The 21,332-nt window shown below is 33.9% G+C and overlaps 1 protein-coding gene across 7 annotated transcripts in view; it reads right to left on the bottom strand.

The window, feature by feature from the left end:
- Positions 1-1,030: 1,030 nt before the first annotated feature.
- LOC124640759 (atrial natriuretic peptide receptor 1) overlaps positions 1,031-21,332 on the bottom strand; it is a 265,956-nt gene continuing 245,654 nt past the window's right edge. For all 7 annotated transcript variants that reach the window (XM_047178678.1, XM_047178680.1, XM_047178677.1 and 4 more), the window contains 12 exons: positions 17,675-17,813; positions 13,236-13,317; positions 12,160-12,283; positions 9,171-9,497; positions 8,448-8,607; positions 7,606-7,764; positions 6,862-7,027; positions 6,366-6,515; positions 5,045-5,237; positions 4,653-4,827; positions 3,266-3,456; positions 1,031-3,138 (listed from right to left, as the gene is read on the bottom strand). In XM_047178678.1, coding sequence (XP_047034634.1) covers positions 2,533-3,138; positions 3,266-3,456; positions 4,653-4,827; positions 5,045-5,237; positions 6,366-6,515; positions 6,862-7,027; positions 7,606-7,764; positions 8,448-8,607; positions 9,171-9,497; positions 12,160-12,283; positions 13,236-13,317; positions 17,675-17,813 — 2,472 coding nt within the window. In that variant the 3' untranslated portion in view covers positions 1,031-2,532. The remainder of the gene's footprint in view (positions 3,139-3,265; positions 3,457-4,652; positions 4,828-5,044; positions 5,238-6,365; positions 6,516-6,861; positions 7,028-7,605; positions 7,765-8,447; positions 8,608-9,170; positions 9,498-12,159; positions 12,284-13,235; positions 13,318-17,674; positions 17,814-21,332) is intronic.

The following is a 21,332-nucleotide window of genomic DNA, read 5'->3' on the forward strand; positions in this document are numbered from 1 at the left end:
ACGTCGTACATATAAGGTCATGAGCTTCAACCTGTAATAATAAATACAAAAAACATTAGTAAATATCAAGTAACTTGCAATTGTGGCAATTGATTTGAAAACCGAGAAATTGTGTGCTTATGAAAACATAAGTAGGTAGTAACATTCTTATCAAAATTAGAAAAACACTTTCGTAGACCACTTACCATACGGGGAACGGTCCATTGTTGTATGCAACGAAGTATATCTTCGTTTTCTAATACCAAAGAACCTCCAGCAGATCCACAATTTATACAATATACTATATTCTACATCCATTGTTGTAATTATAATATAACTAAATTCGATCACAGACAGAGCAATATCCGAAAATGCTAGTAAAATCCAGTTCTTCACACAAAGCCGAGTCTACCAAGTACGCAATCTAATCGGAGTCCGTAATCAAGCCAAAGTTGTTAGAATAAAACCATGAAACACATAGAAAATCACAAAAGAAACGATAGTCGCAAAGCTATCAAACTGACTTCTAGCAAACTGACTGAAGTACACCAGTGTTGCCAATTACGAAAACTATAATCCTACTCGAGTGCCAAGCTAGAAATTCGCGATTTCGCTCAAAACCATCTTAAAACATTATACAAATACTAGTTTTTTTCTAGCTAGTCAGTTTAGGTATTTAAATGAATAAAGTGTTAGCAACTAATTTTAATAACCGACTTCGGAAAGGAGGTTCTCAATTCGATCCGTATTTACCGAAATCCCGAAAACTTCCGAAACTGGCAGCACTGGCCGACGGAAACATTTTATAAGGCATCAATAATTGTGACCCTACTTTTTATTTGGAATTTTTTTATTTGAAGTGTCCGTGGAATACTAAAATATGTTTCAAACAATATAAAAATAAATAAAAATTATAGTATAATTTATATTCACATCGGTTCTTAGGCCAAAATTGAACAATGTCCTTTTCAGGCTTTTCAACTTTTTTTCATGATTGAAGCAGAAAAACGTTTTTGTTTATTTCTTGGACTTATCAATAAAACAACTAGAATAATTCTCACTCATTATATTTGCTATAACGTTTAAGAAACATTTATTTTCTCATAACCATCTACAGTATTATAAATATAGGTACCTTTCTAAGATCACAACATAGTTTTAAGTAGTTCAGGCGTTATTTACAATAAATAATAAACAATTAAGTACATAAGTATATTTACAAACTAGTCTCATCATTTGTAATAAATAGAATGTACTAAGTTGAATAAACTGTGAAAGTACAAATTGAGCAAGTCTAACTTACATTACTTGTATTCATACATTACTTTACTTGATAATATTTTGACTTTATTGAGGTAAAATAATATTGCTCACTAATGGATTTTTTCATATTTTCAATCTCTTTTTGGAGTTGATAATAATACATCTTTTTGATAATAAGCTATTAACTAACGCTTTCTTCGAGCGATTTATTTATTTAATATGTAAAGCAATCTGAAATGGTTTCCAAATAGTATTTATAAACATTTTCATTATAACTAATGACTGTGCGCAAAAAGTACTTCTAAACTATGACTGCAAAGAGTAAAATTGTTGCTCAATGTGCAACATCAATCTTAATCATTGAATAGTCAAATATTCAGACAGGTTTCAAAAATATCATTCATACATAATAGTAAACAGTTTCATAAGCTCTTTACTGGGAATGTACGTAAATATGGACAATTGATCCAGGGTATATATTAAAAGAGATCGTGCAAGTGAATATTTTTCGCAAGATTTATCGAAGTTTTTAAGCAGTGCTAGTTACTTACTATCAAAACACCAAGTAACGTATTATATTGACATTAAACATTTACCTAGTATATACTAGTATAGTAATATAAGACTTTCATTTAAAACATTTGATTTTAGGGTTCCAGGACTTTTGAAAATGGGACTCAATCAAATTAAGACGATAGAATAAACAATTTAAATGACGGCATATTTTTTTAGCATTAAATTTTTAAATGTAGACCTTACCTTAACAAGTCATTGGTACAAATTAAGTAACTAAATGCTACTTTTGAGTTCGCTTCAAATAATGCTCAAAATCGAGCATGTCATGATAAGTATCTAACCAATTTGTCATAATATATAGGGAAAACAATAAGTGCGTCTCAAAATTAAATAAAGCACTATCATCCAAAATGAATACTTCAAGTAAATAACACCCTATTGAATGGATGTACGATACAGGAATGGGACGGGAGCTATAAAGGTTAATGCCAGAGAAACCTTTTGAGGCATCCTAATAAATTGAGACAAATGGCTTTGGGACTACAAATCATTAGGGACTCATCCATTTCAGAATTCACCAATTTCATATGTACACATTATCAGCTAAAAGTAAATAGGTATCTAGTACCTTTGTACATGCAAATATACATTAACTTGAATGATCAAGTGAGAGCACAAATGACAACATTCACATCCATATAATAACACGAAGCAAGAACTTTCTCACAACTTTTCTGTGTCACTTTATAAAGTCCTTTAAATTCACATAAAATTCTACACAATTGAATCGTTTGGTGTATCAGCTTTTGAAAGTAACGGTACACTGCTGTAATCCTTTAAACGTTCTGCGCCTTTCTTGGTGCCGTTATCGAACGAGCTCGCTGTCGGCAATTTAGAAATCCAATTGTTATTCCCTACTTTGTTTGTCTTGTGATTGCCAATTGAATTCTGGTTCTGGCAGTCTTTCAGCTTTACTCGGGGCTGACTGCTATGAACCGAGTTGTGGTTTAGTGAATTGACGTTTAGAGATATGGAATTAGAAACGCTTTGTTTGTCCACTTCTTCTCCATTTTCTGTGACACCATTCGTGACAGGTTCCGTGGGGTCTGAATGCTGTCTCTGAATACTTAAGTTTTGTAAAAGTGGTTGAGCGTCTTTTTCTAATTTACTGATGTCTGTTTTTTGTATGAACACTCCTGATCCTCTTCTACTTGATGATCGAGAAGTTTGGTCTAATCGTTGTCTGAATGGAGTTAAGTGTGACAGTGAGCCACTTTCTGTCGACTGCGTCTGGGTTTTAACTAACGATGGTCTGTCTTTTTGTGCATTAGGATCTATTTTTTCGCCTATTAACCAATATGTGACTAGAGTTCCTTTGCCCTGTAACAAAATCATAATTACTATAACATAAAGGAAAAAAATACCATTGAATCTTTACATAAATTCTATCTATATTATTAGTTAGCTAAACTGAACTTGTAAATACTGAAAACAGTTGTGAGTGTACCTTCATAGCAACTTCTCCTCTGCACTCCAAATGAAAGGTTCCAAAGAGATCAAGCAGTGCCTTAGTATCTGGAGACACATGGATCTTGAGAGCTTCGCCATTGGACTCCATTCTCGACGCCGTATTCACGGTGTCCCCGAACAGACAATAGCGAGGCATCTTCAGACCAACCACACCAGCTACACAAGGACCTGTTAGAAAAAAATAACATTTAAATTAGAAACGTACATTTGTGTCAAATCTGGCTAATTACGCGCATAAAAACGGTCAAAAACTTTATTAAATAAGTTCAATCAAGGTTGTATTAAGCAAAATAAAAACCAATAGGTACCTATGTGTAAATAAAATTGTTATGTACTTTATTGAAAATGAATTGATGTCGGCTAAAAGGTTTGTCTGTATGCCATAATGTGACTAGACCATTATTTTACTCTGCAGAAACTACGTGAGGGACCTTTAATGAATAAAAATACGCAAGGAGCACGAACATGAGAAACTGACAACAACGTTCTGACTCTATTGAAAGCTTTTACTCCGCCCATTAATTGATTCCAAAAAATTGAGCATATTTTCTCGTGAGTGATTTTCCTAATGAAGACGTGTCAAAGAAAACAAAGCTGCTCTCATAATGATATCGAAATAACTTTGCATGAAACAGATTTCTGACGGCAAAGTAATTTGAATGCTTCTAAAAAATACCATGCGAACAAAAAATTGGCTTATATTCTATTTAATTTTCGAGTTCGTTTCATCGCAGCTCGTTACTTTGAAAGGGAATGAATGTGGTACTGTATTTTTGTTCAACATTTCCGAGAGTCGTGGCCCAGATTTTTTAACGTAGTGATTTTCGACGGGATATCGTTCTCTTTATGTTAAGTTAGTAATTTTGGGGCATCGTTTGTCATGTTGCTTTTCCTACAATTCTACAATTTGTGATTGTTCGGTTGTCTGAAAGTTGTTTTTTTTTTTCTGTATAACTTAGTTTCATTTGCTTCTTTTGACATTTTCTCGAAGTAACTGAACGGAGTTTGTTGTGAAACAACATTTAAACGAGAAGTTATCCGAGTGACATTTAATAAAAGTACACGAACAATTTGATTTTATAAACTATTCGATGCCGCTCTGGATGAAAGTAACCTCATCACAAATTCAGATCATGAGTTTCGTATACCGGATTATTATTTGTGACTTGAAAATAGTTTCAGTTCATTTTGAAATCATATTGATCCCCGAGCTTAAATAAGATTTAGTCTTGAGTTAGATCCGGGATGAAGAAGACCTTATAGCGCCCTTTTGTGGTCATAGCAAGCAGAAACTGTTAGGACTTGTTCTCATACTAATCTAGATCGTTTATACCCTTTATGATTGTTTGTAGCAGTGATCTTACCAGAATGTAACCCAATCCGGAGCTTCAACTGATCTTGTGGCCGATGCCTGATGCGGAATCTACTGACTGCGTCTCGCAGCGCTAGAGCCATTCGGGCCACTTCACAGGCATGCCGCGTACCGTTGCGTTCTGGCAGACCTGATACCACCATGTAAGCGTCGCCTATGGTTTCCACCTGTTTTTGGGATACAAAAATATCTTAAGATTTTGACACGTTGTAAATATGCCTCAAAAAATATGAAGGTTAGTAGGGCTAAAACCATAGCTGCAGGATTGCTTGAGAGAGTACCTTGGATCTAGACCACAATAACTGGTACATAGGTAGATTAGGCAAACGTGGAAAACTCCTTGCTGCCCCACCAGCAGTCGAGTAAATTGACAGTAAAACTCACCTTATAAACATCGTAGTTTTCAACAATGGAATCGAAGCACGTATACAGGTCGTTCAACAGGTCTACCACTTGCATAGGAGTGGAGGAGGCAGACAGTGCTGTGAAACCGACGATGTCTGAGAAGTAGATCGTCACTTGTTCGAAGGTCTCTGCCACCACTGACTGGCCGTTGATCAGTTGTAATGTTACGGACCTGGGTGATAAAAACAACATCTGTCATTTCTATTGACGCTTTTAAGTTTTAAATTATTTACTAGAATAGTTTTAATTTGTGATTGTGATTAATAAATAATTTTGCGTCAAAAAAAAACATGTTTCTGTCGGATTCGAATTATATGGCCGATTCGTCGCGCGAGGTTTCATACAATTTTATTTACTTAGAATCTTAAAATTCATTTCGTTTGGCGCTTTCGCTGCTGTCGATTGCAACAGATTTGTAAATTAAGAATACGGAGTACATTTGAACAATGCTGTTGAAAATGGAAGGATGGACTCTCCACTGAGAGACTTTTTCTGACCCAATTATGAATAACACAATCAAGTCAGATCAAGCATATTTATTGTGTCGTATAAAAGAGTAATAGAACCTACAAAGTATCCAATATCCATTAAAATACGTGGAGCAGATTGCTTTTAATAATATTTCTATATTTTTAAAGATTCAGTATAAACCAACCTTGAATTTGACCTTAAAAGCGTAAGAAAATCTGTATATAGTACCTACCGTATGACATGAATAAATAATTTGAAATTAGGAGTTCTATGAAATATATTTTCTTAGCCTAAGTTAATGCTTTTTATGAAATATTTCAGTTTCTTTTGACGAAATATTTTTTAAGAAAAAGCATTTTTAAGACACAAACAAGTCACTTAAAAAATCAAGTTCATTAAATACGAAGACAAAATTTTTAGAAGTTGAATGGAAAAGACAATTAAGTCGGTCTTTGTTACTTTGAAAGTCCATTTTCTAATTAGCACTGTCTGCTACCGACGAAAGTTATTCATTATTGAGATTTTAATTGACCTCAAACGGCGATGCCGCGGGCGATGAAAAATTGGAAATGGAAAAAATAATTATATTTTGAACAGAGTATTTTTATTACCGTCGTAATTAGATTTGAGAACATAGTACATATCTTTGTTCTTTATTTTTTTTATATTTACCTACACAGGTAGTATTATTGTTCGTCTGAATAAAAAGTTTGCAGACTCTTCGATTAAAATTTCTATTGTTTTCGAAAGCAGTTCAATATTGGCGCTGTGTTTGAAATAGTTTTTACTGAAAGCACACTGCTTTTAAAATGCTGTTTTTGTTACTTACTTGGGTAAAAGTTGATAGAGAAGTTCTTCGCATTTCTTCTTTTCTTCTAAATAATCTTGAGTTCGCTCACTAACTAAAGATTCCAAATTATTTGCGTACTGCTCCATACGGGAAAGTAAATTATCTAAAATGTTGCTACTTTCTTGAGTTCTGTTGGAAAGAAAAATACGAGTTTAGAATATCGAGAACTCGAAAAAAGAAAATATTATATTTACAAATAACAAGCAAAAATGATTTCTGGAGAGGTTAACTTTTATTTTAAAGAAATAACGAAAATATTGATAAATGTATTTAACATTTAACAATATTTTCGTTATTTCTTTAAAATGTTAAATACATTTATCAATATTTGCTTAATTGTTTTACGATTAAAAATTGATAGTCGTGTGTTTTCAGAGACACTACGTAAATTAAAAAAAAATAATAAAAAAATTGCTAAAAAAATGTCACAATACATCTACACCAGAAGATGAAGACATATGTACATAATAATTACTTGTTGAGGCGTCTTATGGCTCCCTTCAGGTGGGCGAAGTCTGGTCTCTCGGCAGGGTCTTCGGCCCAGCACCTCCTCATCAACTCGGTGGCATCGTCCACCTCACAGGAACGGTGATGAGATGTATTGGGTCGAATACCACTGGCTATCACCGCCTCAATGATTTCTAGGAAAATTGTATATTCAAGAATAGTTTATTTTTGTTACAACGCAATTTCCCACGATTTATACCATATTCCAAAGTAAATATTTAACTATAAAGTAACGTATACCCTTCTTCGATTAAAGAGCTTTATTTTTAGAGAATTATTATCCGTAATTCAATAATCTTTATTCAGTATCTTAAATTGTATCGACGCTAATAGCCAAAAGGCCGTCCTAATAAATTACGGATCTATTGGTTTAATTCTAACATAAATGAAATATCCTTTTAAACCAATTTTATCCCTACAGCGCGTAAATAAAGCCAAAAGAGATATTTGATGAAAAAATGTTTTTGCCAATTTGGTTTGCACCTGTGTTAAACGGAATCCATTACGTTTAATATAACCTTGTATGAATAACGAGAAATATATTTTTTAAGCGCTACTCTCTTTTAAATATTTATGGCGATGAAACGCGTTGTACCAAAAAATATAGGTTTTTGGAATTTACTCTGAACAATAAAACATCAATTTGTGTATCTAATTGTCGCTAGGCTTGATCTTATTTTAATCATTCATTTGTACCTTTAGCATAACTCACCTTTAGGCGCCATTTCGATGCCAGGACCGAGCCAGAATGCTCCCTGCCTGTTCACAATTTCATGCATGACGATGCCGAAGGAATACACGTCTCCTTTCTGTGTCCCCTCCGGTGGCGGTTCTGCTGTTCGAAGCAACTCTGGTGCAGTCCAGAGAAGACCTAAAGGACCATATGAAAATTTAGTTTACCTGGAATAATGGGCTAAGAAAAATATCCACCCGTTTTGGGAATAAGTTTTGTAAGATCTTATCGCTTATGTTCACTTAGCTTAGTTTCTTGAGGTTTGGTAGACAACATTTTGGTCAATAATAGTCGTTTTTTGCGAGGCTTGGCGTTTAGCGAAGTCCTGATTTTCCTCAAATTGAGAGTTAAGAACCCACAAAGACAATTACAAAGTAAAAATTAAATTAAAAGCTGTCCAACTGAGCTTCCTTATTGAGGCGGTTAATATAATTTTACAAAAGTCAAATACTCTGACTGGCGACTAATTGACTGGATGCTGGTTGAATTTCGAACTTGTTTCAGAAAGTGCGAGGGTAGAATGGCGTCATAGTTAAGTGGATCGGTAATGAGTGATATTGTTTAATCATGAGGCTTTTATATAAATTCGAACGTGCTTAGTTCAGATTACTTATGACTACATTTGAAAGTTGTTATTTGAAAGCTTTGAATTTATATGAGACATCGGCATTTTTTGTGAAAAAGGAAAAGCATCATGAATCAATCACTGAACAGTACTGAACACAATCGTTTGACCCGTACGAGTAAACTACATTGACAAAAAAGGGCAGAAACTTTAAAAATGAGTTCTATTCACTTATCACTAATTTCAATGTACTTACGCGTCCAATAACTGTGTGCCCTCGAATCTTTCTCTGATGTCCTTAACGCGTGGAGTCCAAAGTCCGTGATCTTCAATACAAATCGTGAGTCTACCACACAGTTGCTGGACTTCAAAGCCCCGTGAGATCTGATGTCTGAACCGTGGAGGTAATGCATGCCCTGAATAAGGAAAAAAAACATTAAAACGTTATTTGCTTCTGATGCAGTCTATAATAAACGCTGATTTTGTTTATGTAAGGATAGGCTGTATATTTTATTAATGTTTTAATATCACTTGACACAAGACCCACACAGTATTGAATTCTGCATTGAAATTTTGACAATGTTTAAACAAGCTGGTTATAGTCACCACAGATAACATTTCGAATTGTCTGCCAAACAAAACAAATGATTTGATCAGTTCATTATTCATTAAGCCCTGTAATTTTATTGAACTTCAGTAAAATCGATTCACAATGTTTGTATAAAGCTTTTAAAGCTCGGTGAGGCAGTAGCAAAGTTTTGTCCTTTGAGATTTTATACTATTATCACCCTGTAAAGAGGTCCAACTAAACTGATAAACTGTTTAGTGTAAAGGAGCACAATAGTATCAATTTTCAAGAGATTTTATAAATAGTAACTAGACCCAAAAATCCCCAAGACTCAACTGTGACTAACGAGTGCGCAATCATCGTGTAAATAAAAGTACACAGATTAATACCAATTAAGAACTACAAGCTCACCTTCACGATATCGTGCATCAAACTGACTTTGAACATCCAATCCAGTTTAATGGATTCATTTTCCAAAATATCTTGCAGCGATCCTTTGGGGCAGTACTCGGTCAAAAGGCAACAATGTGGAGGATCCACACACGCTCCGTAAAACCTTGCCAAGTGATCATGTTCTAAATCCTTCATCTTCTTTAACTCGAGCAGAAGAGGCCTCGTTAGGTCTATCCGCTGTTTGTCCACTTTCTTAATAGCAACTCGGCAACCTTTGTAGAATCCACATGGAGCGTATACTTGTCTGTCACCAGCTAAAGACGTGGCTTCGTCCGAGAATGTAGTCTAAAACAAAAACCATTAAAGTGAAGACTCTAAATCTGTTTAATGTCTATGAAAATCGTTTAAGCTTATTCGCACAAATAAGGTTTCGTTTTCAACTACCTAAGAGTTAATTTAATAAGTATATTTAAAACTTGATCTCCTCAGTTTATCTTTCCTTAAGGTGTTCGCAATTACAAAGAAGTTGTAAGACCCTAAAGGGACCAGCTATTTCCAGGAATTTCAAATTATCAAAAAGATACTCCAAAATATTTAGGAAATTAACAGTAACTTCTTAAAGTAGCTCTTCAAACTATTCCACTCACAAAATCTATCGAACGCTAAAAGTTCATCGAATATTAACGTTGTTGAACGAGGATGAAGTTCGTACCGATAAATACTTGACATTTATAAGTTTGGTAACTTAGCTCTTCACAAGCTGAAAGTCAGCCATGAATCAATTCGGACTTACCTACTTTTACATTTCAGAGTCAAACAAGTTTTGCTGTATTCCGAATTCAAGACAATGTTTCATTCTCAAGAGCTCTAGACTAGTCTAAGATTTAACAGACTTTGGGGGTTCAGTTTATACGTGATCATTAAGCGTAACTTTCCAATATAAATAAAATTTAACAATACATGAAAATAGTTCATTGATCAAAGTTAATGCAACTGACAACAAATATTGTAAATTATGATTTGACACAATAGCGGATCATGAAAGCAATTCGAACAAAGCTTCCAAATAATGGAAGTAATGAACTGGAAAGTCCACAGGGGATAACCTATGGACAATCAATATAACATCGAGATTTTTCGTTTGTTTAGTAATTTTGCTTCTCTTATGTACAATACATATAATATATTATAGTAAACATTTACTTGAGTAACTAAGGTCCTATCGCAGTTTCTGTAGCGTATTTGTCTAAAGAAACTTTTTGCTATAAAATAATACACAGTCATATGATTAAAGGAAAGAGTCACGTTGCACCGACCCCGAATGAAAGATTGAGACAGGGGTCGCCTTAACCCTATCCATGATGATCCTTGTCAAATAATTGTGATATAAATAGGTCCATATTAATTTTGGTGGTGATAATAATTTTACGAATGTATTGAACAGTAAACATAATAGATATCGATTATAGTTCGGCCATTCAGAGAATGCGTTCCTGACACGTCGCGATTGAACTGACGACGTAACTTTGCAATGGCGTTGCAGTTACGATAAAAATATTTTTGCTGGTTGTTTACCGTTTTAACAATTGAGGAGCATTAAAACAACATTATTATATCAATAATCAATGAATGTAGTTACGTCGTCAGTTCAATCGCGACGTGTCAGGAACGCATTCTCTGAATGGCCGAACTATAGTTTCCATACTTTATGATTTAAAGCGCAGGTGGTCGCCCTTTAGTAATAATCTTGATTCAAAAGCCGATTGGAATATGCAAGCAACACGGGGATTTGAACCGCAAAACAGTTTTAGTCTGAAATTGCACCTACATTGAAGCCTACAGATTTCCAATTCTACATTGGATAGGCTGCACAGGTTAAATCCTCAGGCTAATGTTTAGTGCCTCTATTTCTAGATTAGTCTGATAAATCCGAATAACGGATATGCATAATTTAAAGTTTTGACGCTAGTATTGTAAGTAAATGGATGGATCCGATGACATATAATTGTAAAATGCTTCAATGTAATTTACGAAATGACTCCGACAAAATTCCTGAGTTCAAAGGTACACGTAGGTATGTACACTTTTTATTTTTATTTAATTTTTGTGACTAATCCTTCTGATTAAGATTTACGTTTCTTTTTTTTTTTTTTTTTCTTTTTTTTTTTTTTAAATAGTACATAGTTTAGTAGTTTTATTATTTTTTTCTATAGAGCATAAATCAGTTCATACCGATGGACATCCGCAACTCCGCATAGGTCCAGTTGAAAACCAGCGTCAGACACTAGCTGTCTGGCATAATGCTGAACTGGACCTAGTTGACGCAACCTTTTGTTCTTTTATTTTGTTTTTTTTTTGTTGTTTCTATTGTGTATGTATGGTTTGTGTCAATAAATAAGTTTTCTTTCTTTCTTCTTTCTTTCTTTCTTTCTAGCTCACTGTTCGTTTACCAGCAAACATCTGTTTACACCTTATTTGCAAAGCACGCTGTCAATATTCCTGTTACATTTGAATCGACATTTTATTTTGAAATATTTTGAAATAACACAATGTGCCAGGCTTTTTTATTTATTTAATACTTTATGCACAAGCTTGTACAATAGCGGACTTACTTATATACTTTTTACACTAGCCCATATCGACTTCCTTAATGGCCCTTAACTTATCCGCTATTTCTGACCTCAGTTCCAAGGTATAATTATGTCAGTAATTTAAAATACCCAGATGTTCATTTTGAGTTCCGAATATGGAGTGATGTATCACTTGCTCCTATTTTTAGTTATATCGTCATATCCCGGATCTGATACTTTTTTAACACTGTTTTTTTTTTCAGGTTTAACAAGGTTTCATGTTTCAAGCGAATTGTAAAGTACAGGTATATTATTGGGACTGTTATAAGGAATTGTGCAAGGAGGTTCGATACGCTTTATTCAATTTAAACATTTTTTTTTTTGTCCAAATGATATATATTAGAAACACAATAATGAAATGTCTTATATCTGCTTACCCCAGTACTGTATCTCCTCGCCAGTGAGTGCAAGCTCCCGCGAAGCCGCCCGCCCGGCTGCAGCACGTCACTCCAACTGACCCGCCATGTCATCATAGCTATCTCTGCTTCCAACTTGTAATGCCTATTAAAATGGAATCAGTGATTATTAATTCATTTGTTAACTACCTATGTACATATTAATAATATTTTTAAATATTACTTAAAAAATATTAAAAAGAAGAAGAAAGAAAATACAGGTACGCAATGTAAACCTTGAATTATCATGTAGGCATCACTAGGTAGCAAGACATGGGTTTTTTTTTTTAAGTGTGCAGGATATCATATCGAAGTAAGAGTTTTTTACAGTTTGTAAAAATTAAAAGATAATTCCCTGACACTCAGTTTATTTTTTTTAGTTCTATGGATAGTAAATATGGGATGGGGGTAGGTGTCCTCCCAATTACAGGCGACCACATCAATCACAATACATCATTAGGTACCACTATAACTATACAATACTAATAACAACAAGCAAAGGTTTCATTACAAGACCGTTGGTAAAAATACTTTTCTCATAGAAAATATATAATGATCTAAGAAATGTTGCTTTCACAAGGGAAAAGAATGATGGATTCAATTTAATGAGGCACCGAGTAAAATGTACTTAATGGTTGTTTTTTATCGGAAAAATATTCAGTGATATTGATACTTGTATTATTTAATACAGGATAAAACGGTGTATCAAACTAATAAAGCATTTATGGCCTTACTACAAAAACTTTAACCACTGTTTTACACTTGTCTAAAAAAAATGTGGCTCCAAAATGAACCATATGTCAACGTCATAATTTGTCATTTTTTTAGACAAGTCTTAAACTGACGTTAAAAAGTTTTTGTGGTAAGACGGTTAATATTTTAGTCCTAACTTTTTCAGTTTCAGATATTATAAACTTTTCGATAAACACTTTTCGGATAAGTTAATTTGCTTTTTTAAGTTCATTATAGCCAAACAAACGAACTTCGTGACAAAAAAGTCCTGATCAAACTAATAAAATACCTTTATTTTTATTTTTTAATTACATATGAAAACTTACCTGTAAATAAACACTGAGAGTATAGCCAGCACGACGACCACTGAACTGAGTATTATACTCAATATTGCATAAACTGGCAAAGCTGAAACAATAGATTAATATTAGTAAACAGTATATATTCCGAATATATTATAATTATGAAATTCTGACTACTAATTACGGACATTAATATCAAATTGTTCATGGAATCCTAATTTCAAATTTTGAAACCGTATTTCGATGTTATAGAGAGATGTTTTGAGTATGTTTCATCAAAATCCATGACAACTTGTTGGTATACTATATTGTGTGACATGATTTAAATTATGATTATAATTATGAGCGAAGGCAGAGACGACAGCGCAACAACAAATCAATATATTTTCAATCTATACTTATAAAAATGAAACCCGCTTTCCGTTGTCACGACATAACATGAAAACGGCTTGACCGATTTGGCTGAAAATTAGAGGGGAGGTAACTTAGACCCGGGAGAAGGTTTTTGTCACCATCCGGCTACGGGACGTGGGTGAAACCGCGGGCGAAAGCTAGTATTTTCATAAAACTCGAAGGTTAATGTTCGATTGGTTAAAATTCACAAATTCGGGTAGGTTGACCTGATAGCGTCTGCTCAGAAGCTGAGGACTGCCATTGAGTTTTCCGAGTACTGTATCAATCTTTATACACGACCCTAAATAAAGGACCTGTATCTTCCTTGTCACTGAATAAATTGTCTAGAGAATTTATTCTATCGCTTCACCCTAAAGTGAATTATCGTAATAAATCTGATAAAATTTAATTTCACGCCAAAATAAACACGACTGTGCTAGATTCGATAATTTAACGTGCTTGTGAGATGGGTTGGTCCTTTTATTCGCTTCCCAGCTTTTGTCTAAAGGAATTACATTTTGAAACAAGGAAAATTGATGAGGTTTTAGTGCATTCGCATAGAATACTGAACCCTAATTTATAAAGGAACTTATTACGTGAACCAGCTGTGCAAGCTATCGAGCTTTTTGAGAAAACACATTTATCTTTAGGTAAATAGTATTTGATTTTGATAGTGACAAAATCACCTTTTCCACAGTTTCCGAAAGCTGACCTTAGCAGCAAACAAATATAGTTATAATCTAGTTTTCTAGTTTGGACTGTAAATCCAATTACTATAATTTTATAATTTCCGACGTCTTAAAGAACCAGTGATTCAAATATCTACTATATTAGGAGAGGAACTAAAAATGTCACTTACGTGTCCCTGCTGTGTTTGCTTATCCTTATGGTATACAGGAGTAGGGGTCTATTTACCATCCACCTTATCCGTAAATGGACCTCTTCATGCATTTATTTACCAAAGACATACGTACCTATTTGTGTAACTGTTATTTTCAATGCTTAAATTCTATAAATTGAAAGCGGTCCTTTAATTAAACAATTATTATAATAAGTATATTACGTACTCGTAAATTATTCATCAAGCTTTAATAAAATATTCCAATTATATTTAATAATAATTGTCTTTCCGCACGTTTGACCGAAGTGCTTGAGCGGGATTGCAATTAACGATACCCATCACCGTTGCGCTGCTATGTGTAATAAACGATGGACCGGCCCGAGCTATATTGCTTGTATCGACCCTACGTTATTGCTTGAAGCAATAACAGGCCAGAACCAAACAGTGAGTAAACGCTTTCAATCATGATAGGTGTTAAACGGTGATTTTATGTTGGGTTTATTTTTCAATGTTAAAACCATCTCGTTTATCAACGTACCTACTTTTCTGCCTCAAATGTCCAGGCAGGCATAATTATAAATATAAGGATAAGGCATAATACTTTTTAGGACTGAAATATTATGTTAGTGTCCACCAATTACTTTATATATTTTAGATCAACATTTAGTAACAGAAAGAATATCAATAACATCGATTCAAATAGCTTCGCTCAATTCATAAACATACCGTTATTATGGTTTTTAGTCAGTTTATTACACAAGATTATGAACTGATGCATGACTTGTGTGTATACGATCGGCCTTTGATATTTGTTGGCCAGCTGCCAATACAAGTGAAGACGGTTAGCAATGGGACAATGTTGGCAATCAAATGTACATTAGTATCATCCTTGTCAACATTTCTCGTTAAACCGAAGGATCGGAATAATCACACTAATATTATAAAGTTTATATGTGTGTAAGTTTTTTACTTCTTTACACGCAAACGGCTGAATTTATAAGTTATTTAGATTTATGCCAGAACATGTTATTCGGGGATAGTCAAGCTACCCCATAGTAAACGATTTTATAAATCGTTATAGTTGCTTCGGATTATTTCGCTTAGATTAAAGACAAACAAAAGTTCCTTTTTTTATTAAAGTTTATATAGATATATAGATAGAATAAGATATGTATTATAGAAGATAGATTAGTATTGCGAAAAAGGTTTGTTTTGTCATTTTTCACTTCGCCTCCCTCAGTCCTTTTTAAAGGATTTACATTTTCAGATCCATTTATTTTTATTGAAAATGAAACAAAGCTTTTAATCCTACGATAATGGCAACCTACAAAATGAACGTAAGAACACTTTATCCAAAATAAAATAATGTGCTTTCGAAACGTTATGAAGGCTTAATACTTATGTCATCATTATAAAGAATAATGCTCATTTAAACTACATTCATTATTTTAACTATCACAATAATCCTTTTATAAAAAGAAAACTTTGGCAATAAATGGAAAATAATCATCAATATCCGCGTGTTTAATAATACAAATTAATCGTAAGCAAAGAAAAACGGTACAAAAAATAAGTTTCATACAGCATAATTTTACTTGGCGGTAACCCAACAAGTTGAAATAACTAGCGGCCGAGAAAATTGCAAGCGATTTACTGAAGACCCGATAATATTATTAAGAAAAGAAATGAGCTGCGAATACGGCTTCAGATTGGGTCCAAATGGCAAAGATAAGGTCTGTAACGAGAATAGCATAGGGAGTGGTCGCCAAACGATATTGTATAGACCACGATTCAGAATCGGTCATATTGAAAATGTTACTTTTCTATACTAATATTACCTCTATAAAGAGAAAAAAATTGTTTGTAATGGATGAACTCAAAAATTACCGGACAGATTTTAAAAATTCTTTCAATGTTGAAAATACACTCTTATCGAACATAGACTATATTTTATCCATGTACGGACAGTAGTTCCTGTGGGACACGTATTAATTTTCATTAAATATTCAAACAGAGGTACTGTTTGAATATTTAATGAAAATTAATAGTGACATCGACACGTAACTATCTTTAAAGAAAACATATTATTATTTGTATCATAGCATATTTCTTCCCTTTGCTTAAGGGATTGGTATAGTTTGCTGAATTTGTGGTTGAATTCTTATAAAAAGAAAATAAAATAAAGCCCTCAAAGTCTTTTACTTCTAAACTTTAATTAAAAGGAAGGTACTACAGCGAAAATAAAGTACATTGAAGTGGCAGATAAGAAGTTTAGTGGCTTAAAAGAGTAAACACCACCTCATTTGAGAGTGCCTCTTTTGTAATTAGAGGAAAATTTTATAAAAGCCAAGTCAAATAAAAGTTGTAGACATTTTAAATGACCTTTGTTACTCAAGGTTTTCATTCATTTTTGATGTTTTATTTCATAATGCAATTGTTTGAGTTCTAGTGATGTTTATGAACAAAACTAACTTGCGATGTGAAGAGGATAAAAGTGTCAGGTATTAGCTATATTACTCCCAACTAATATTTAACTAATATTTGACCCAACCCAACTAATATTTGACTGCCTCGTTGGTCTAGTGGTCGCAAGCGCAGGCTGCTGTGCTCGAGGTCTCGGGTTCGATTCCCGGGTCGGGCCGAAATCGCTTTGTGGGTTTTCTTAAACTTTCACAAAGCAGCCCGTAGTCTGGAAGTTGGTGATTGATTCACCCGTGCTTCGGAGAGCACGTAAATGTCGGTCCTGCGCCTGATCTCTTTCCGGTCGTGTCGGATTGCCGTCCCATCGGGTTATGAAAGTGAAGGAATAGGGATTGCACCTGTGTCTGCGCAAATGCTCGTGCACTATAATATGTCCTGCGCAGTTGGCTGATCTCCTTAAGTGAGAACAGCCGCCGTGGCCGAAATCGGCCGTGGACGCCATTATTACTCCCAAGTTTCAATTTTATCTATTGAAATTGGTGCCGATAATAACGTAGGTATATTAAAATCGAATATAGCACAAACACAACGTCACAGACTTTTCGTATAGGATCATGACACCAAAGACAGTATTTTAAACAACGCCACTACATGTGACAGATTATTATTGTATGTATATGGCCAGTAAGGGCCACAAGGAATTTCCTTCAATAATTGAGCTGTTTGCGCATTAAGAAGTAACATACACACAAAATCGTAAACTTTTGCAACAAAGTATTCATTGCATTAGAATAAAAATAGTTCTTACAATTATCAGGACAGAGAGAGCCATCAAAGCCGCACATAGGTGTGTCAGGAGGAGGTGTGGTCCTTCCACCAGCCCAGTGAATAGGCCGGTCTTCGATGAACTGGAGAGAGGAGTTAGCTGCCACGTATGTCGCCACCACCTGCGGAAAAAATATCAATATAGTAAAATAATATTCTTCAAAGAAAAACATAGGAAAATAAGTTATATTTTAGATTCCAGGCCCATAATTTTCATATTAATGCAATTTTCGGCCACGGTGGCTGTTCTCGCATTAAGCGACGCGCCAGCTATGAAGGACGTTCGCAAGAATTTGCGCAGACATTGGTGCACTTTATATTCCTTAACTCTCATAGCCCGGCGGTATGAACATAATACGAGTAGGTAAATTAAAAAAAATCCAGAGTACTTTTCTGCTAACAACCAGACTTGTTTTTTGTTTCGTCCAAAATTTAAAAGAAGTTAGTTTTTTTTTGAAATAACCAGCAATCACAGCCAATTCAATCTCTCGAAACTTACCAAAATGTAGAAGATATTTTATAAAGTGTCTGAAAATTACGTTTGCTCAAGGCTCACATGAAATCTGCGCAAACTTCGCAAATATCATGTTCATGCCTTTTCCAAGTTCGTAACAAGCTTTTTGAAAGTTGGCCCTAGACGAAACTTGAGAAGAGTTTTTAATAAAATGGAGGGTGAACCTTGAATTTTGTCCATGAAAGTAAAATTGATTTTTATGCGCGATTCCAATAATTTTGTTTGTACGCGTGAAATGATTGTGATTCCGGAAAACAATATAGACAAAGAATGTCATCTGCGCTTGATTTCACTTATTAAAATGTTTTGCATTTGCATATTAAAATTAAAAAAAAAACATAAGTTTATTGTAATTGATAATACTATTTTTTCCCGTGAAAGTGATCCCGAACTACTGTTATTCGTTCTTTGATACATGAATACATGACTTTTGCTTACAAATGAAACCATTTCTGAACTGAACAATATGAAGCAAATGGATTTCAAAATATAGAAATTCTAATTAAGCATAATACGTATTAGAGTGCGCTGCTGTCGACAGTCATTTTCATTCAATTATCTATTGTTAGTGAATTCAGTACTATGTAAATTATGCAATCATTTTGCCGTGTTTTCAACCAGTTGAAAGTCAGCAGAACACATCTAATCCACTAAACCCATATAGGATTAATTCAATAAACTATTTTTAAAATTAAGTGCATAAGATTTAAGCATTACTACTTGCATAATATTGCCTCACGAAAATATAAGTGGTAGATACCGATACCTACACAGATTCGGAATTACCTCAACGTCTTGTCATAGGGATAAACCATTTTTTCCTATGGTTAAATATTCAAATGTTGGCCTCATCTCAATTTACGGGAAATTCCATTACTACAATTTATTTGCGCGCCCCTCACATTTGGTTACGAACATAAAAAGGAGGCTATAAAATTTGCAGCAAATAAAGATGTAAGTAAAACCATTTTTATGACACAATTTAAGGACCTACTTTACTATCGTGTTAGCAAGAAAAAATCGGCTAAGTGCGAGTAGGACTCGCGCACGTAGGGTTCCGTACCATCCAAACTAATATTCTATATATATTTATGGATATCGAAAAACCACGTTTGTTGTATGGGAGCCCCTCGAAATATTTATTTTATTCTAGTTTTCAGTATTTGTTATAACAACAAATGGCGGCAACAGAAATACATCATCTGTGAAAATTTCAACTCTCTAACTATCACGGTTCATGAGATACAGCCTGGTGACAGACGGACGGATGGACGGACGGACAGAGGAGCGAAAACAATAGGGTCCCGTTTTACCCTTTGGGTACGGAACCCCCGGAACAAAAAGGTCTACAATAGACATGGAAAAATGTAGATTGGTACTATGTAGCTATTCTCAAGAGTTCACAAACATTGTTTGCTTGACAAATGTGGTTATATGTACCTATGTCTGCGGATATATTGCAAACGAAAGCTAACCTGGGTTCATAATAAATTCTTTCAATATCCCACATACAGTAAATAGAAATGCCAGAAACTTTATTCTAGGATTTTGTTTACTTTGCTTTAGAATTGAATATAAAAATTTTTCGCTGGTAGACATTAAAGAGATTGTTAATATGATTCTCGTAGTTAGTTATTTTTTCTATACCGTGGCTTAAGTTAATTTTAGTTAAAAAACCCAAAATTATGGATATACCCAATAAGTGTACATAGGTAACAGCTAAATATACACATACAATGATAAGACTCCATTTTAAACTATTCTGTCTTTTTATGTTTGGAATAAGATTTATCGGAGAGAAATACTGCAATTAAAATATAACTCCACGTTTCGGGTCCTTTGAACCCTCTGGAAAGGTCATTGAAAATAATGTGCTTTCCTCTTGACAGAGACAGACTGGTGTAAAATATATGTAGATACAAATGTTACGCTCGAAAAGTTTCCACGCAAACTTTCGATTAATCTATGTTCGAACATCGTCACTATTCACAAGTTTATAAATGTGTGGTGTGCTGTTATTTACGAGAAAGTGTGGGCTTACCTGAAGGTATCCAGAAGTTAAGATACAAAGAATTTTGTTATTGGAAATGTATAAATTACACTGAACATGGGATAAAATACCTTGTTTTTCATTTGAAGTCTTTATTACTTAATAAGTAAGTTAAATATCTTGGATTCCATTTGAACTGTTTCTAAAGTTTCAATGAGGCCTTAATCGCCTGTAATTTTTTTTTGAAAATAAATGTTTAATGATCAATGAATATTGAAAAGATAAAATATTTGGTCTTCAAAGTTCGTAAGCCGTCTTAAAGTTTAATCTTCAAAAGTTTTGTTTGTAATAGCTTCTTTATATTGTTTAGTACGATACTGGGAATCAATGTAAACTCCAAAACGTGTTTTATCGAGAAAATGATTATCTATATTTTTAATAAATTACTAACGTCTTTTGTCGGAATTTTTGGATCTCTTAGTATTTTAATTAAATTATTCTTTTACACATCAGTGGCCGTCAGGTAGATCTAAGAAAACTCTTAAACAAAGGTTTGTTTGGTGATTTAATTTGCAGCTCAATTCGTAAGTAGAAGAAAAAATAGGCAAAACATAACTTCTGTAGGTACTGATTAATTAATTCTAAAAATGTTTACTTCAAGGATTGAAAAACTACGCTAACAAAGTCTAGTTTAACTTTACCATTTTTTATAAAAAACCTTGGAAATCTTAAAGAACACAATGCCGTTTTACTGCCTTATTGTAACCTTTCTCGAAACCTTTACAAAAGCGCTTAGAAATTGAAAAGTCCATTGTTACTTGGAAAACGCTGAGGTGCACAATATGTGCGCGATAGAGCCATGAATTTAGGACTTTTATTGAAAACCCTCTTTACAAGTACCACGCAACTTTTGTTAAACCATTATGCTAATACTGAATATCGAAGTTAATAAAAAGAACCGAAAATCTAAGACCATTTTATAAGTCAGTAGCCGTTTTCCCGTGGCTTCACCCGTGTCCCGTCCCGACGTGCTGTAAGCACCCGAATAAAGTATAACGTATCTTCTAAACAGTGAATTTTTCAAAGCGATCAAGTAGTTTCTGCGTGACGACAAACAAACCATCAAATCATTCCTCT

Source organism: Helicoverpa zea, chromosome 21, assembly GCF_022581195.2.
Source record: "Helicoverpa zea isolate HzStark_Cry1AcR chromosome 21, ilHelZeax1.1, whole genome shotgun sequence".
In the NCBI taxonomy this organism is placed as follows: domain Eukaryota; kingdom Metazoa; phylum Arthropoda; class Insecta; order Lepidoptera; family Noctuidae; genus Helicoverpa; species Helicoverpa zea.